The following is a 16,887-nucleotide window of genomic DNA, read 5'->3' as shown; positions in this document are numbered from 1 at the left end:
GCCCGAGCCCACTTCCTGCAGCCCCGTGTGTGTTTCCGTGGAGTGACCTGTATGGGGAGAAAGGCTTGTCCACTGTAAGCGTCTCCTTCCACCTCAGAGCAGTTTGTTCCAGGTTGTTGCATGATAGAGAGATTTCACTTGAAAAGAAGAAAGCTCTGGAGCCTTAGTTCCTTTCTTCTCTGGGCTCTCCTTCCTGCCTGGTCTCTTCCTTCCTATTCTGTCTTTTGCTTATTCCCAGCTGGTGGATGGGACTTCACTTACATGTGTGCCAGGCTGAGGGTTGTGATGAGCACCCAATCCCCTGGTTTTTCAGTTCTGGTTACTCCTCTCATGTATTCCTCGACATTCCACAGGAGCTGCCAGCGGCATGGAGGTTTTAGGAAATTACTTATGGAAAAACTTTTGTTAATTTCCTATAAGAATAGGAAAGTCTGTGTATTGTGTTGTAGATGAAAGTTGTCTTTATTTTTCAAGAAGCCTGCTGAAATTATTAACCATTTTGGTTCTAGTACTTACTGGACAAAAGTACTTCTTGGAGAAGTAATTTCAGATACAAATGAGAAGACAAGTTTGAACATAGCACAGAAAATATGTTGTTATCTCATAGAGGAGACCTCTGCTGTGCTTCAGAAGGTATGTTTCTAGACTATTAACTCTTTTTAGTTGATAGCTAAAAGTTGTACATAGAGTATGCAACATGATATTTTGATATATAAATATAACATTACTGTGGAATAACTTTAATCAAGCCTTTTAACATATTTCTCACCTCACATACTATTTTTTTGTGGTGGGGTCCCTTAAAATCTACTTTCTGACTGATTTTCTAGTGTATGGTACACATATTGTTCCTAACTGTAGTCATCCTGAGGTATATTAGGTCATCCTGAGGTAAGTTTCTTATCTATCTGAAATTTTGCATCCTTTACCAACATTCTCTCATCCCTCTTCTACCCAGTATCTGGTAGAAGAATTCTGCTTTCTTGTTTCTGTGAGTTCAATTTTTTTTACCCCATGCATGTATGGGAAAACATAATTTTTATCTTTCTATACTTGGCTCATGTCACTTAACATAATGTCCTCCTGGTTCCTTTATGTTGTCAGGATTTCTTTTTTTTAAAGACTGAGCAGTACTCCATTTCATCATCCAGTTCATGGGCCCTTAGATCATTGCATGCCTTTGCCTACACCATTAAAGAACTAAATGTTAGAGCGTGATTTTTTAGTACTAGATTTTATTCTTTCCCTTTTGTGGTTTAATTTCTTGAATGTTTTAATTAAATGAGAAGTCAGATCATTTACATGAAAATTTGGCTGGAATTTACAAAAGTCATTTTAATAACCTTGAAGACATGAGAACAAAGACAGACACAAAAGGAACGTATTTTTTGAGGTCCCAGAACAAGCAGCTTCCAGAGACAGAGTGGATGCAGAGAGGGGCTTGGGGCAAAGGGCCCAGGGTATTAATTGTTACAGAGTTTGTGTGTGTGGAGTGATAAAAATGATGAATTGTAAAAGTGATTATGAAATAGTGTGAATGTATTTTATGGTATTGAATTGTGCACTTAAAAATATTTAGATGGTAAATTTTAGATGCATTTATATTTTGCTATAATAAGAAATACCTTAAAATAACTTCCAGGTTTCTCACATGAAGGATGAAAAGGTGTCTCTTCTGAGCCAGCTCACTTTGGTGGAAACACTGTGGATGGAAGAGCTGAAGATTCTCAAGGCCTCTGCTGAGACCCTCACCAGTTTGCAGACCACTCTTATCTGACTTCCGCTCAATGCCTTTGGTCACCTCTTATGGTGGGTGCAACTGAAACCTTTTTCAAACTACAGTTGGAATAAATTGATTTTACATAGAATCATTGGCAGTGGTTGGTTTTTTATTAAACAGATAGGTACGTAATTACGCCTTTTCTTGTGACTTTTCTAACAAGTAACTGAACTTTTAAGAGCCTCTTCCTGAGACACAGTGGTGGCCACTCCTAAGCCAGGAAGGGCATCTGCAGGGGGCAGAAGAGGTTCTAGGGTTGGGGGGACTGTGAGTGAGGTCATGTGTATCATCTGAGTGCCACTTCTAACTCTACAAAATAAACCACAGAGGTGCTGCGGGAAGTGGGAGGGAAATCCTAAAACATTAGAGGGGAGGGAGTCGGATCCAGCTCAGACTGCGGTTAGGGTCTGTGCCCGTGTGTCCTGCTTCCTTTCTGACCACATCCTCAAAGAGTGGACAAGTTGTGCTTTTCTCACACTCTGATACTGTCGGATTAAAGGGCAGCTTGGCAGCTGGTGGCTTTGGTGTCTGATGTAGGAGCTCAAGGCATCGCTGGCCCTGCCCAGGTCTCTTGGACCTTCCCTGGGGACCTTCCCAGTGGGGAGCGTATGGAGGAGCCTTCCGGAGAGGCCCTGGGAGTTCCCATGGAGACCGAATTTCCCGGCCTGAGTTAGGCCTTAAGGATGCGTAGCTTTGGGAGAAGGACTGGCCCAGCCATGCTGCTCTTTCAGCTTTGTTCTGGTCTTTTTCCTGGGCAGCCCTTTTCACTTCGGGGGCCAGGCCATGTCCTGCCCAGTGGTGCCTCAGTGGGCACTTCTGGGTCGTTGACTTAAAGCCAGGGTGATATTTTGGTCTCTGCTTAACTCTTGTTTCATGTTTTATGTCTCTCAGGCCCCGGCTGAGGAAGAGCTATTGAGTTCTGTGTGGTCTTAGGAAGCCCTTCAGGACTCAGAGTCTGCAGGTGGTCATCAGGGGACTGCCCAGGCAGACTCTGCTGCTGGAATCCTCTTCCCTGTGACATGCCTGTTCTCCAGAGTGCCAGTCGCTTTTTCACTGAATGCAATAGACCCAAATGAATGGCTGCCACCTCAGAGGGCAGGGTCTGAACACACGGTTTCAGTGGTAGAGCTTGGAACGTCTTTCCCTATCATGTGCAGAGCTCGTGCTGATTCTGTTTTCAGCAGCTGGCATGTGTCATGCTCTGCTGCATTGGAGGTCAGCAGACATCCTCCGGAGGGCCAGATGGTAACTATTCCAGGCTTCATGGGTTACAGTCTTTGTCCTCCTCTGTACTGCAAAGCACCCATGGAGCACTGTGTAAGCAAACTGCTTAACTGGGTTCCACTAAAACTTTGCTTTTAGTGAAGTTTGCTGATTTCTGTGCTGTTCAAGAATTTTTTTCCTGTCTTCTACCTCCTTTATACCCTTTTCAAGTTGAAATTCCCCTCTGAGCATTGAAATTTTTGCAGGCATCACATGGTAATGTGATGTTGTTTTAGTCCTCCCATGATTAGGGACAAAAGTCATAATGACAAAAAGTAACTTCTCAGATGCATTTACCACTGACTATTTTATCATCACAGCCAATCTAAAGAATGGTAATAAAAGACTTTCAGTGTGTAGTCAGTGCTTAATATCTTGCCTGTCTATATATGCCTGTCTGCCCATCATCTGTCTGTCTGTCTATCTATCTATCTTATCTATCTGCCTATCTTTGTCTTTGAATGATGAAATCACAGTACCCTGTGATCGGCCCCTGAGTCTGAGGCCCACAGGGAGAACTGCTGTGTGCAGGCCTGCTGCCTCTTTGAGGGTTTTTTTTGTTGTTGTTTCAAACTTGGGACCTTGAGCTTCCCAGCCAGTTGCTTATGCCGTTGGTCTGTATCACCAGCCTCTTGATGTGTTTTTACAAAACTGTGATTGGAGCTGCAAACCTATCTGTCCCCATGTGGGGAGGCCCAGTCTGCAGAGCTCTTTATCTGGTGCCCTTTTCTTCCCTGTTCTTGAATTACCACCCCTCCACACGCATATTCTTACTGCACCCTCCCGCCCCCAAATTTCTTCCTTTCTGATTCTCTTTTTGCTAGTGCCTTTTGTTCCCCTGAGGTCCTGTTGAGCTTGGGTGGTAAACCTCCAACTGCCAAGGACCTGCAGGGACAGACACCCTGTGGTTAAGGGTGATATGAGGCCTTCCTCTGTAATCCTCCAAGCTAAAATAGAAGAGACCTCCCAGACTAGGGCCTTGAGTGTTCTTGCCTCAAGGTAGAGTCTGATAGTGACCTTTTAGGAAATTGGAGCTGCCATCTGTTAAAAATGGCTTTTTCTATCCCCTGTTCTGTCTGCTGCCCTGAGGGGTCTGTCTAGGGGCTATGCAGGTACCAAAGTAGGGAATTCATTACAGCTCTGCCTTGGGAGACAGCAGCTACAGACTCATTTTGGCAGTGGGTCTCTCCCAAGGGGAGAGCATAGCAAGACCCTCATTAATTTGTTGTGTAGCATTTGAACATAGGAGCTTTGTCAGAGATGCTATGTGTTGGACCATTTGGAAAAGAACCTTCTTTAAAAGACCCAGAAAGGTGTGGGTGAACTAAAGGGAACAAAAGCATAGGGAGAGGAGAGGGATGTTTAATGATTTTCCTACAGCCCTGCCTGAGTCCCCGGCACAGTGTACACAACTTCAGTTCCCCTCTCTGCAGCGTAGCCGGCAGACCACATGGCGGGCCACTGTCCCCCACTGACAGCCTTCTGCTGTCTCCACTGCTGCCCCACTCACCTTCCGGAAGCCTTTTCTCTGTCATTTGTTACCACCTTGGTTTCCTTAGGTGTAGCTTTAACCTTAGGCTGTAGGTTTAAAAACCTCACAAGACAATTAAATTTAATAAAAAATGTAAGGTTACCACTTTGTGCTTACAGAAGATGGTTATAGTCAAAGCAGTAGATAATAACAGATGTTGTCCAAGATGTGGAGAAATTAACCCTTACACACTGTGGTTAGCAGATAAACGATGTAGCCACTTTGGAAGAGAACTGGGCATTTCCTGAAAAGGATGAGCATCAAGTTATCTTCTGACCCCACAATGTCGCCTGTTGTGTTTTTCTTGGGTTGCATCTCCCCAAGAGAATTGAAAATACATTTACATAAAAGCATTATTCACAAATGTCAAAAGCCCAAATGACCACCTCAGGATGACTAGATTTAAACAAGGTGTTATGTCCATTCAATGGAATACTACTCATAGAAAGGAGTGAAGTACTGTTACCTGGTACAGCACAGACGAACTTTAAAAACATTATGCCAAGGGAAGAATATAGTCACAGAAGGACACAGATGGCTTCATTTATATGGCACTCCCAGCTGAGGATCATCTCACAGTAGACAGTGTCAGTGATTCCTTGGGAGGAGTAGTGGGGGGCGGGGCAGTAGTGATGAATGGAGGGTCACAGCCTTAGAGTGCAAGGTTTCTTCTGGGGTTTCTAAAAGTGATGAACATGATCTAAAATTGATGTGGGGACACAGCTCCATGAGACTACTGAAGCCCACTGACTTACACACTTGAGTGGATTTTATATGAATTTCCATAAAGCCATTAAAATGTGAAGTTAGTATCTAACTGAGAATTGTATTCCTTTTCTTCAGGAAGTTTCAGAAAGGCTTCTCATGGGTTTAGAATTTGACCGTGATGGTGACGATGATGATGGTGAAGCCCTGACAATTTAGGCTCATTCTGTCACCTCTTTTAATCCCGGTTATGATGCACTGAGGTAAGTTTCTCCTGATTTTGTAAGTGTGGGACGTTAGAATGTGGAGTTATTACTGAGTTAGGGTTTAGGGCTAGGATTTGGATGTGTGCTCCTGGTGTCCTATACTAAAGATGCCTCACTGATTGGCACACTCGGGCTTAGCTGGGCACCAAAGTCCTGTGTAAAATCAAGTGTGGCAGCTTTGGCTGGCTTGAGGAAGAAACTGGGAGGGCTGGGGTGATACGGTCCTGCTGCCTAAAAGGTACTCTCCTGCCTGCACAATCCTGGTCTGCCTTTGATAAACAGAGAGAATCATGAATACATAGGAGCCCATTTTCAAAACATGACAGCCCGTTTCCCAAGAGAATTGCCTGTGATGTGTTGTAGAAGATGAAACAGGCTCAGAGCGGCAAAATTATGCACCAGGTGAGTGCAGAGCTGCATGGGGTGGTGAAGGGAGATTTCCCGGTACAGGCGACTGGAGACTTTACTGGGATCACTTCATCAGAAGCAGCCAGACTGCATGACCCACTCAGGCCCACTGAGTAAAAATCTATAGGGAGGGGCCCAGGAATGTGGGTACCCCGGGAGACTTCAGTCTACGCTAAATTGGCAAACTGCTGATGTAGCAATTCCAAAGAAGGAGCCCCAGGGGTTCAGTTGGGCTTTTGCAGGCTCTTGGTGGCACTAGGCACACTTGACCCAGGTGGTGCTGGGACTGGTCCTCTCAGTGTGGTCATCATCGGAGGAGAGGCCTGACCAACTCCTCTGACTTCCGCATTTTGTAGCAGAAGGCCAGACAGGCAGAGCAATGTGCTGGGGTCATCCACCCATCTAGGGTCAGAACTCCTTTCCGCCCATCCTTGCGGACTTTCCCCTCTCCTGTCTCCTTCCCCCAGACTGTAGATCGTCACCCCTCCCAAAGGAGTTCCCCAAATGCTCTTCCTCTATTGAGGAAGCAGAAAGTTCCAGTGGGGTTTGTTAGGTCTGAGAGAAGGGAGAGGTCTGTTAGGTCTGAGAGAAGGGAGAGGAGGAGAAGAGATAGGAAGAAGTCCGTGGGAGGAATGGAGTGGACGGCCGTGAAAGTAGTGGGCAGCGGTGACTTTATTTCGGGAATGCCAGGAGAGGTCCCCCTCCGCCGGCCCGGGCGCAGCCTCTCCACTGCACCCGGGGCCGTGGTTAACACGGGGAGAGGAGACTGGCGCGCTGGCTGCTGGAATCCGGCGATCTCTCTCTCTCTGGCGATCTCTCTCTCGGACACGTGGCGTGGGGGAATATAAATGGCCTAAGCTTAGGGCAGTGCCCTAAGGCCATTAGAGATGTACCGGTATCTCATTGGCGCACAGGTTTAGCGCCAGAAAGCAGGTTCCTAGGGAGGGGTATAGGGTTACAGTCAAGTTTATAGGGGGCGGGGCGGGGGGGGGGGAGGCAGGAGTTTCTAACTTAGCTGCAGCCTTTCCTGGTTACAGTGTTTGGTCTGGGCCAGCAACTCTTTCAGGGTTGAAGTGGGGAAGGAGGGAAGTGGTAGTTTCCTGTAAAAGAGGGCCAAACAGCTGCCGGGTCCTCCCTGCTGTAGCTTATTCCTGTCCCTCTTCCTCAGTTAAGGTCACAGAGCTTCATGAGCAGGCTGCTAGGAAGTCTGTAGGCCAAGCTCTGTCCCTGCATTTCCTTCTGGGGACAGCTCCATTTTAGTTACAGCCCCTCCAGTACAACCCATATCTCAAAGGGCAGTAGCTGATGTTAAGGCTGAGTGATCCCCAAAGGCAAGCCATTTCTCATTCTGCAGGAATTTATCCTGGGGCAGAGCTTCCCACTGATGTTTTAGGTCTATGTCCATTTCAGCAGCTCTGGCAATTAGCCTTTGAGAGCTTTCTCCTGTGCCAGGGAAACTGCTAGAACCCAGATACTTCACCAACTAGACTTAGAGAACAAGGCAAAGGCCAGGACTGCGGAGAGCCTACTTAGCAATTATTGGGACAGTAAATAATTCTCGTTCCAACTTTGCCCTTATTGCAAAGGGGGACTGAGTGTTTGAAGATAAAAGAGAGTTCAGAATGTCACTAGAAAAGCAGGTCAGGACACAAGGAGCGTGGGAAGCAGGCAGTGTAAACCTTTGCCTCTTAGGTTAGTCCTCTAGTCTTGCTTTTTTTGAGTTTCTTTGCCTCCTAAGCCTCAGGCGGTGGTCCACGGTCTTACACATTGGAGCTACACATGGAATTCTGAAAACTCCTGGGGTCCTTCCTCAGGAGGGTCTCTCTGAATTGGTCTGGGGTAGACCAAGTGTTGAGAGTCATTAAAGCTCCCAAGAGAGCCTTCTGAACCTCTGGAATGCAAGAGAAAGGGGCTTAACTTTTTCTGGCTGAAACGTTCTGGTTTCAAAAACCTTTAATTACAGTAGTTTTGGGAGGCAAGATAGGAGTGTCTGTTCCTATGGTGCTTCATAAATCTTTTAAATAGTGTCAGTCAATGTGTACACAACAACCCAGAGATCAAACACTTTATCATTTGACTCAGCAAATAGTTAAATATAAACACCAAATCCACAATAGATGATCAATACATTTTAGTTTAGTTTTTTTTTTTTTTTTCAAAGTATCCTTTGAATGCGATCCACACCTCTAAGTGTCCTGAGTGCTTGGATGGCTGCCTAAAATGTATCTATGTATCTAACTAAACCTCCTGGGACTTTGCAGTGCCCTTGAGCCACTTCTACTTTAGTGCACTAGATGGCGTGAGAGGACTGTCCAGTTGGGGAGGCTGACTTGACTTCAGCTCCATGGGATTGAAAAACAGAAGCTGTTTTTTTTTTTTTTTTTTTTTTTTTTCCCCAAGTATGAGTAGAACCCCAGCAGGCACTGGAATCAAATGTAGATGTTCAAATTTTCCTGTAGGCAATTGGATCTCCTTGGGTGAGAAGCAGGCAGACAAACAGTAGCTTCAGGGGACAGGGGCCAGGAAGGGGGCTGGCCAGGTAGGGCAGATTAGTCCAGAGGAATGGGCAGAGGAGAGGCAAGTGATTAAACTCAGGAGCAACCCTGTCTGCCAACAGACAAGCCACAAGCAGATGCATACACTTAGCACTTTCCTCTGAGGAGATTCTGACACCAGGTGGCAGGTTTTAACAGGGCAGGTAGACTCAGGTCTACCTCACAGGCAGGTAAAGAGAGGAATCTCTGTTAAGGAGTTAAAATTAGTCACACAAAGAAAGGGGCTTATAGCTCCTCATCTGTCAGATACTTCTAAAATGAGAAAGTGGTCATTTTGTGGGGAGAATCCATTTCCGCTGGCCCACCCGCTGTTAGAGATGGACGTTAGCTCCAGGGTGCCCGGTGTGGGGAAAGTCTGTCCTTAGCCATGGCTCCTCCTGAGACCACAGACCCCACTGTGGGGGGACTGAGCATTATATGGTGTTGTGACTTTGTGCTGGTGGCCTCATTGGAAGTGATTTCTTCGGTCTGCTGGACTTTCTCATCATGTTGTAGCTCCATGAATTTAACGTGGAGATGAGAACCTCTAATCATGGTTTTTCTTCTCCTCCCCTACTTCTTGCTATCTTATACATCGTGGCTTTGTCTTCTGTAAACGTTTGTTTCCTACTTGGCATATTGATTTGGACAGTACTTGCAAAGACACTGGGCTCTTTGTACCCATCGCATCATTTCTGGGTGCTGCTGTCTGATCCCCCTTACACAATGCTGACATTCTGCTTTTCAAACAGAGAGAGTAGAGAAAACTATAAATTTCTGTTTATGTGATTGGGGTTGCCTTACTGGAGATGCTGGTTGTGTGTTTGGGATTCAGATACTGCTTGAGAGCATTGCACTTGGAATGACAAGGGATTTTTTTATTGCAGTGTTTCAACCTTCAGAGCTGGTAGGTACCGCATAGTTGTGGTTTACCTGGACACACCTATAGGTGGGAATTTTACAAGGTAGAGAATGTTCTGTTGGCATTCAGAATACAGTGTTTCTAAGACTCGAGGATCAAAACATTGGCAGTGGGCAACTTCTAGGCTTCTTTCTTTTATAGGCTGTAGAAGGGGCCCTGCTGCTGAAAATGTCTCAGGAAGTGAAATAAACACTTTAAGCATCTTTTCTGTTCTTTCTGCCTTTTCTTTTTTTCAGGTTGTTTGCCTTAGCCTCATTCCTCAGAGGGCGATCCACAGACAACAGCATCAGCAGTGCCCAGAGTCTGTTCCAAGAGAAGGTGCTCAGACCCCCCACCTTCCTGGACCCACTGAAACAGAGCTTGCATGGGAACAGTCTGCACTGCTTAGGACAGAAAGCTGTATCTCAGGAGTGTGGTTGGCTCTAGGAGTCCAGCCAGTTTGGGGGTGTACCCATGGGTTCCACATCTGTGGATTCAGCCTCCTGTGGATAAAAAATATATTCAAAAGAAAAATATTGCATCTGTACTGAACATGATGTTGTCCTTGTCATTACCCCCCAGATAGTCTGACACCTATTTACATGGCGTTCATATTGTATTAGGTATTATAAAGCATCAACAAGGTTATTGTGTAGGTCTATGCAAAGACTACACCTTTTAGAGTTAGGGTTAAGTAGGGAACCCATCCCCAGCATGTCCAGAGGGGTGACTGCCAGTCTTCACGGTCCGTCAGTGTCACTGTCAGCTATCTGTTCAGCCCTGTCAGGGATACAGGTGTCTTTGGAATCAGCTTCACTACGGAGTGAGATGGGCTTGGCTGTGCTCCAGGAGCAGGAAGCCTGATGACCAGAGTGATGACTGTGGGTTTGCCCCTGTTTTTAAGGGGCTTGCCTGCTCCCAAAGACCTTTGGCAGTGCCGGGTGAGGTTGTGGGTCCCTTACCCACAATGCAGCCTGGGAACCTCTGGGCAATCAGGCTGCAGAACCCCAGGATATGTTTATGAATTTCATACCCTGTGGGAAAATATAGCCTGTTTTTCTCCCTCGTGGCAGTGTGATGTGAAGTCACAGTCACTGCATGTGCATCCACGCTGCTGCGCTGTGGCCAGAATGCTCGGGTACTTTCAGATGATGTGCGACATTTACTTGAGAATTACAGGGACTGTGTGTCACTATGGAGTCCCAGCATAGATCTGGATGGCTGCATTCACTGTTCTCCTCCCGAGAAACAGAACTGCAGCTCAGCAGGTCAGCAGGCAGAGTCCTTTCCACACCGAAGGCCACCGGCTGGAAGGAGACAGCCCTGGTCTGGTCCAGATCTGTGGGGTCCCACATGGGCTCTTTGTTCCCAGCCCATCATTTCCAAGCGCTGCTCTCTGATTCCCCGCAGCAGCTCTGAGGTCAAGTTTAACTGTGGAGCTTTAAAGAGCCAGGGACAGGGAAGAAGGTCAGGAGTGGCAGTGGTGGTGGTGAGGTGACTTTGTTTTTACTTTGCCTCAAGCATTATGGGTTCTGGGGCAGGAGGACTCAGAAAAGGAAGAAACTTGAGGAGAGCCATTAGCGCTTAGCATGCTGCTGGGTCTTCTCTTTCTCGTGGCTTTGGTTTCTGGGGCTGGTTCTAACATGCCCACCGCCCAGGGCGAGGCCTGCGGAGCTGCTGGCAGCTGCAGGCAAGCTGGCTGGCCGATTCCATGGCACTGTTTCCACCCATTAACTCATATGGTGCAGAATGATGGGGAGCAGGGCCTGCTGTCCCTCCCTTTGTTTATATACGTTTTTTTCTTTGTGGGTGGGGGAAAAAAAAACCAGGTTGCCTTTTAAGGGACCTGAAAACTGAGTTTTGTCTTTTCTTCCTGTTACTGTCAAACAAAAGTCACCTTGGGATGTGTAACTTACAGTAAGTTCTCAGCAGACCAAAAAAAAAAAAAAATTTTCCTTTTATCATGTTCTGTCCCCCCCCCCCCTACTGTTTTATTTCACTCATACCCAAATGGTATTTGTCAGGAGTAATTGACCAGTGCTGGAGGCTCTGCTCAAGGCTGCTCAAATGGAAAATCTCAAAGCAGTTGTCCATGATGAAAGAAAATATTACATTTGATCTTTTTAAAAAATGATTCCTGCAGACATGATGCATGTCTGCATTCTTTAGCCTTCTAACCCCTTTCTATCTGGGGGGAAAAATCCCTGCAGGAAGTAGCACTTCACGGTTAATTTATAGTGCGCCTGAAAAGTAACCACAGCACATGAAGACTCATGTTAAAGACATGAGCATGATTTATTTTTATTAGCTATCTAATAAACCTGTAGGGGTTTGCAGGTTGTTGTATATTGAATTATGACTTTGAACCTCATGTTTCATGTGCATCTCTACAAAGATGTTTATTCTTCTGATGAAAATGTACCTACAGACGGTGGCGACTCTCCTGGGGATGGTGTAACACCTTCTCGTGTGGTCTAATTTATAAGCTACGTGTTTTTTTGGTGTAGGACATGATATAGCCTGCAAATTAGATTCTCCTGATTAGACTGACTCCCAGAGAACATAAGTGATCCCTGAGCCCACATGGTGACAGGGAGGGAACGCCTATGCAGTGGTCTCCACACTACTCCAGACAGCAGATTCTCTCTTCTCAGGTCTACAGCAGGGCCTTAATACAAATCACATAGTTTTTTTTTTTGGTACCGGGGATCAAATGCATGACCTTGTGCTTGCCAGGCAGGCGTTTACACTGCTGAGCTCCATCCTCAGCCCCTAAATCACATAGTTTGAAAACTTAAATTCACACAAGCTAACATAAATGTCTTCTTCCATGTCCCAGATGTGTATGTGTGTTCCACATATGTGAGTATTTACTCATTAGATGAAACCCAAGCCAATGCCAGAGATGGCAGAGGGTAGGGAGTCATCACTACCTTGTATCTACTATCTGGGATGATTCTGAAGTTACTGCACCCACAGCCACTTCAGTGTTGTGGAAATTCTAGTCCAGTGGCTGGCAAACTAGGGTCAGTCTCTATTTTACAGTTTTTCCCCCTCTAAATACAAACTATTTTTATTGTGGCAAAATATGCATAGTTTAAAATTTACCAACTTGACTATTTAAAATTGTACAGTTCAGTGCACTGAGTACAGTCATAATGGTGGGGAACCATCCCCCTACCTTCTTCCAAAACTTTTGTATCGCTCCAAGCAGCAATTCCATACCACTCATTAGTAATTCTGCATGCCCTTTTCCACCAGCCACAGCAAGTTCTGCTTTATTTTCCATCTCTGTGACTTGCCTATTCTAGATATTCCATCTCGTGTGATCAAATAATCTTTGTCCTTTTTTGTCACACTGATTTGACTCTTTTAATTATGCTAAGACAGTAACAGTGTTTGCAAGATCAGCCAATGTCAGAATTTCATTCCTTTTAAGGCTGGGTGATACCCTACTCCATGGATACACACATGTAATTATCCATTCACCTATCAGTGGGCTGTCGGTGGTTCCCACCTCCTGGTTAGTGTGATAATACTGCAGTGTGCACAAGTATCTGCTAGAGTTCTATTTTAAATTCGGCTGCTGTGTAAATAGGATTTTACATGTCTCTTTGCCAGATGTTGCTTTCACTTTTTACAAGGGTTGTGGCAGAAACTGGAAGTTTCTCAGAGCTGAAAATACTCTCTGGTCCTTTGTAGGAAAAAGGTGCTGAGCTCTGCTAGAACACACACTCTCTTTGATGAGTCCACCGGAGAAGCCCTTCTCTTGGTTACTGTGTTTGACCCAGCCTAGGATTTACCTGGCCTTCAGTCTGCACCAGGGGATCATACTGGGCACACTCCAGTTGCAGCCAACAGTTTTAACCCTTCACATGTCCATGCTTGTCCAGCACTAATGAGATCCTGCCCTTTGACTCCCTTAAAACCTAGAGCAAGTATTGTCCATGCTAGGGAATTATTTTGTTCCCTGTCTCCATCCATGTATATCAGTTTCCTAAGGCTGCTAGGAAGTCATCACCAACTGGGTGGTTTAAAACAGGAGAATTTTATTGTCTTGCAATTGCGGACTCCAGAAACAAAATCAAGATGCATGCATGGTTGTGCTCCTTCTAAATCTCAAAGCAAAAATCTGCCCCTTGACTCTTGCCTAGCTTCCGGTGGTAGCTGGTAATCCTTCCTGTTCCTTGGGAGGTGGGCATGGCATTCGAACCTCAACTCCTGTAGTCTCATCGCCTTCTCTCTGTACCCTGATATCTATTTCCCTTCTTTTATAACTTTTTATTAGGTTTAGGGTTCACTCATTTTTTATTATTTTGCTTCAATCAGACTTTAGTGGTACATTTTAGATGTACATAATGATCACGTTCATCATAGAGAGTTTGTTCCTATACATGATATAATTTGATTCTGTTTCCCATTCGCCTCCCTTCCCTTCAGCCCCTCCTCCTCCATTTACAAACCCTTCATTCCATTTTTCCTTCTTTTCTCATTTGTTTTTACTTTTTCTTCTTTCCTTTCCTTCTCCCTCTTCCTTGTTCTCCTCCCCATTTGAAATTTTCTTTCTGTTTCATAATACCTAATATGCATTTTGGTCCTTACTTACATTTTTGGTTTCTCATACCAAGAAACAATGTGGTGTTTATGCTTGTGTGTCTGATTTATTTCACTGAAGAGTGAAATAAGGTGTATCGCCTTATCTAGGAATGTCTCAAGCTTATCCTTTATGGCAGAACAGTCCTCCATTGTAGAAAAGACCCACACCTTTATCTGTTCACCAGTAGATGGGCATTTAGGCTGTTTCCATGATTTGGCTATTACGTAGGGTTCGCTCATTTTAAAATGATCTTATGTCCAGGTTCGTTATTGAATTATACTTGTAAAGACCCTACTTCCAAATAAGGTCATGTTCACAGGTACTGGGTGTTTGAACCTGAACATATCTTTTTTTGTTTGGAGGAGGATAGAGGTGACCATTCAACTTATTACAAAATATAATGAATGACATCCACATCAAACTTTATAGATTTGTATATACATTAGTAAAAATGATGTTTTGGTAGTAGGCTTAAGATTTTGAGAAAATATAAAAATATTGTAGAAAAGAAAGGGAAATGTCACTGAATTGTTTTCAGTGACATTCAAAAATTTATCCACACATGGAATAAATCAGCCATGAAAAGATCTCGGCCATGGTGGTGCATGCCTGTAATTCCAGCACTCGGGAGGATTGCCACAAGTTTGAGGCCAAAGCCAGTGTGAGCTACATAGCAATACCCTGTCTCAAAACATTTTTTTTCAGAAAGTAGTCATTTTACAGGCAACAATTAAAATGGCTAATTTAATTTTTGAAAATCATTTAAGAAATGTATTTAGGGGATTATTTTATACTATTATTTTATTAAAAGAGTGTTTTTAAAAAACAATATGGAAAATATGCTACAATGAGAATAGTCCTGTGTTTAACAAATAAGTAAGCAAACAAGTGTTACCTTCAAATATGTATCATTTTCATTGACACATAATGTATGGAATGTATGGATGTTTGTGTTTTACTAGTGAAAAGATATCTCTTGAGGTTGCCTTTATTCTCAAGTGTTACAAGTGGCTTCCCTTGACAAAAAGTGATATACAAAATTTCAATCTGATTTTTCTTGTGATACATGTATGAAAGTAAATCTAAATATTATTAGGAAAAATAAAGAATAATTAATACAGCTTGACTGCAAAATTTTCCATCATGCTACTATAGTTTAGATGTGAAATGACCCCCAGTGGCCCAGGTGTTAAAGCTTGATTCTTAGTTTGGTTGGCTACTGGAAGGTGGAAACCTTTAAGAGGTAGGGCCTAGTAGGAGATCACTGGGGCATCCCTCACAGGAGATTGTAGGACACCAGTCTCCTCTTTTCTATCTTTTTGAGTTCTGGCCATGAGGTTATGAGTTGGCTTCAACATGCACTCCCTGCGATGATGTGTTGCTTCTCTCCAGGCACCAAAAACCAAGTAGCCATGGACTGATGAAACCTCTGAAACTATAAGCCAAAATAAACCTTTCCTCTTTTTATTTTATTTAAGGAGAAAAAGAAAAAAAAAACAGAAAAAAGGTACAAGTTATACAGAATTTCAGAAAGAATAAACAGTAGGGAATCACTAGTTAATAGATTACATACTGTTATCTTAGAAATAGTTGTTCAGGGCTGGGGATTTAGCTCAGCGGCATAAGCGCCTGCCTTGCAAGCAGGCAGTCGTGAGTTCGATCCCTGGCACCAATAAAAATGAAAAAGACAAAAAAAAAAAAAAAAAAAAAAAGAAATAGTTGTTCAAGTTACAAAATTAAAGGATATAAAGTGGACTTTCAAACAGTGAGACTGCAAACAGTTTTGTTCAATGATGCAACAAAACTCAGTAATATAATTATCTATCTTATACACTTAAATATATATGCAGTTATATCCTTTAAAGCACTTCCTTTTCCTCTCTTTTGTAGAATGAGAATTACACATTTTTATTGCTTTTATTTTATTATTTATTTATTACACATTTTATTGCTTTTATTTATTACTCCACAGTTCTTATTACTCTTTTTTGAAGAGAGTAAAACCAAATGTGACATAACAGAACAGAGTCAGTCAAATCAAAAGGATGAACATAATAGATAATGTAAAAACAAAATACCAGGTGATCAACAATGGTTACCAGACTGCCTCTTGCTATCTTAAAAAGAATTGCCTATATCATCAGTTATAATAAAATTGAACAAAACAGTAAAGAATGAAACCAAAATATTGGAGACATTACAGGACTTTAAAAGAAGATAATAGTCAACCAGAATGGGCGCCATAATGAGTCTTATTGTCTTCACAGTTGTTGCCTATACTTTTGAACTTGATACTATCAAGCAAAGCAGAATAGAGGAAAATCAGTCAAAGCAAGATGGTGAGGGCAATACAGGGTTTCAAATCAAGTTAATAGGAAATCATAGTGGGATACTATAATATATCCTGCTATTTTTATTTTTCCCTTAATTAAAAAGATAAAAATAAAGAAGTAAATAATTTTAAAAAGGGGATTGAGATAAAAGAGGGCATAACAACAAAACAGCACAGGTTAAAGCATAACCATTTAAGCAAAATAGTGTTTCACCACAAGATATCATGACATAAAAGTAGTTACCATAGTGTTTCTTTCCTTGAAATCTTTGAGTATAACTTCATATACTGTAGCACCAAACATAATCAAGACAATGTAAAACCATTCAAGAGAATGACAGTATTACAGGGTATTTAGAACCAACTATCAGAAAATGAACAATGGTTTCTGTATAATCTCCTTGTCTATAAAATTTTTTGCTTATATTATCACATATAATAAAATCCAATAAGATACAACCTGTTAAGACCGATGGAGACAGAAGAATAAAAGCTTGGTGGGACTTCAAAGCAAGATGATACTAAATCAGCACTAGGTATTATGATATCTTGTTTTCTCAAAATAGCTGT

At 43.3% G+C, this 16,887-nt stretch overlaps 1 protein-coding gene across 13 annotated transcripts in view; it reads left to right on the top strand.

The window, feature by feature from the left end:
- Setd4 (SET domain containing 4) overlaps positions 1-16,887 on the top strand; it is a 53,536-nt gene that overhangs the window by 22,721 nt on the left and 13,928 nt on the right. For 5 of the 13 annotated variants that reach the window (XM_013141888.3, XM_063224462.1, XM_063224453.1 and 2 more), the window contains 4 exons: positions 510-633; positions 1,643-1,809; positions 5,418-5,542; positions 9,646-9,940. In XM_013141888.3, coding sequence (XP_012997342.1) covers positions 510-633; positions 1,643-1,777 — 259 coding nt within the window. In that variant the 3' untranslated portion in view covers positions 1,778-1,809; positions 5,418-5,542; positions 9,646-9,940. Of the gene's footprint in view, positions 1-509; positions 634-1,642; positions 1,869-2,671; positions 3,026-5,417; positions 5,543-5,827; positions 5,948-9,645; positions 9,941-16,887 lie in introns of those variants that run through there. The other 8 variants (XM_063224457.1, XM_063224455.1, XM_063224454.1 and 5 more) reach the window with 8 other exon arrangements.

Source organism: Cavia porcellus, unplaced genomic scaffold (assembly GCF_034190915.1).
Source record: "Cavia porcellus strain 051 isolate PalLab524CR breed Dunkin Hartley unplaced genomic scaffold, mCavPor4.1 scaffold_15, whole genome shotgun sequence".
NCBI lineage: Eukaryota > Metazoa > Chordata > Mammalia > Rodentia > Caviidae > Cavia > Cavia porcellus.
The sequence above is the reverse complement of the archived record's forward strand: the minus strand, read 5'-3'. Positions and strand labels throughout refer to the sequence as shown.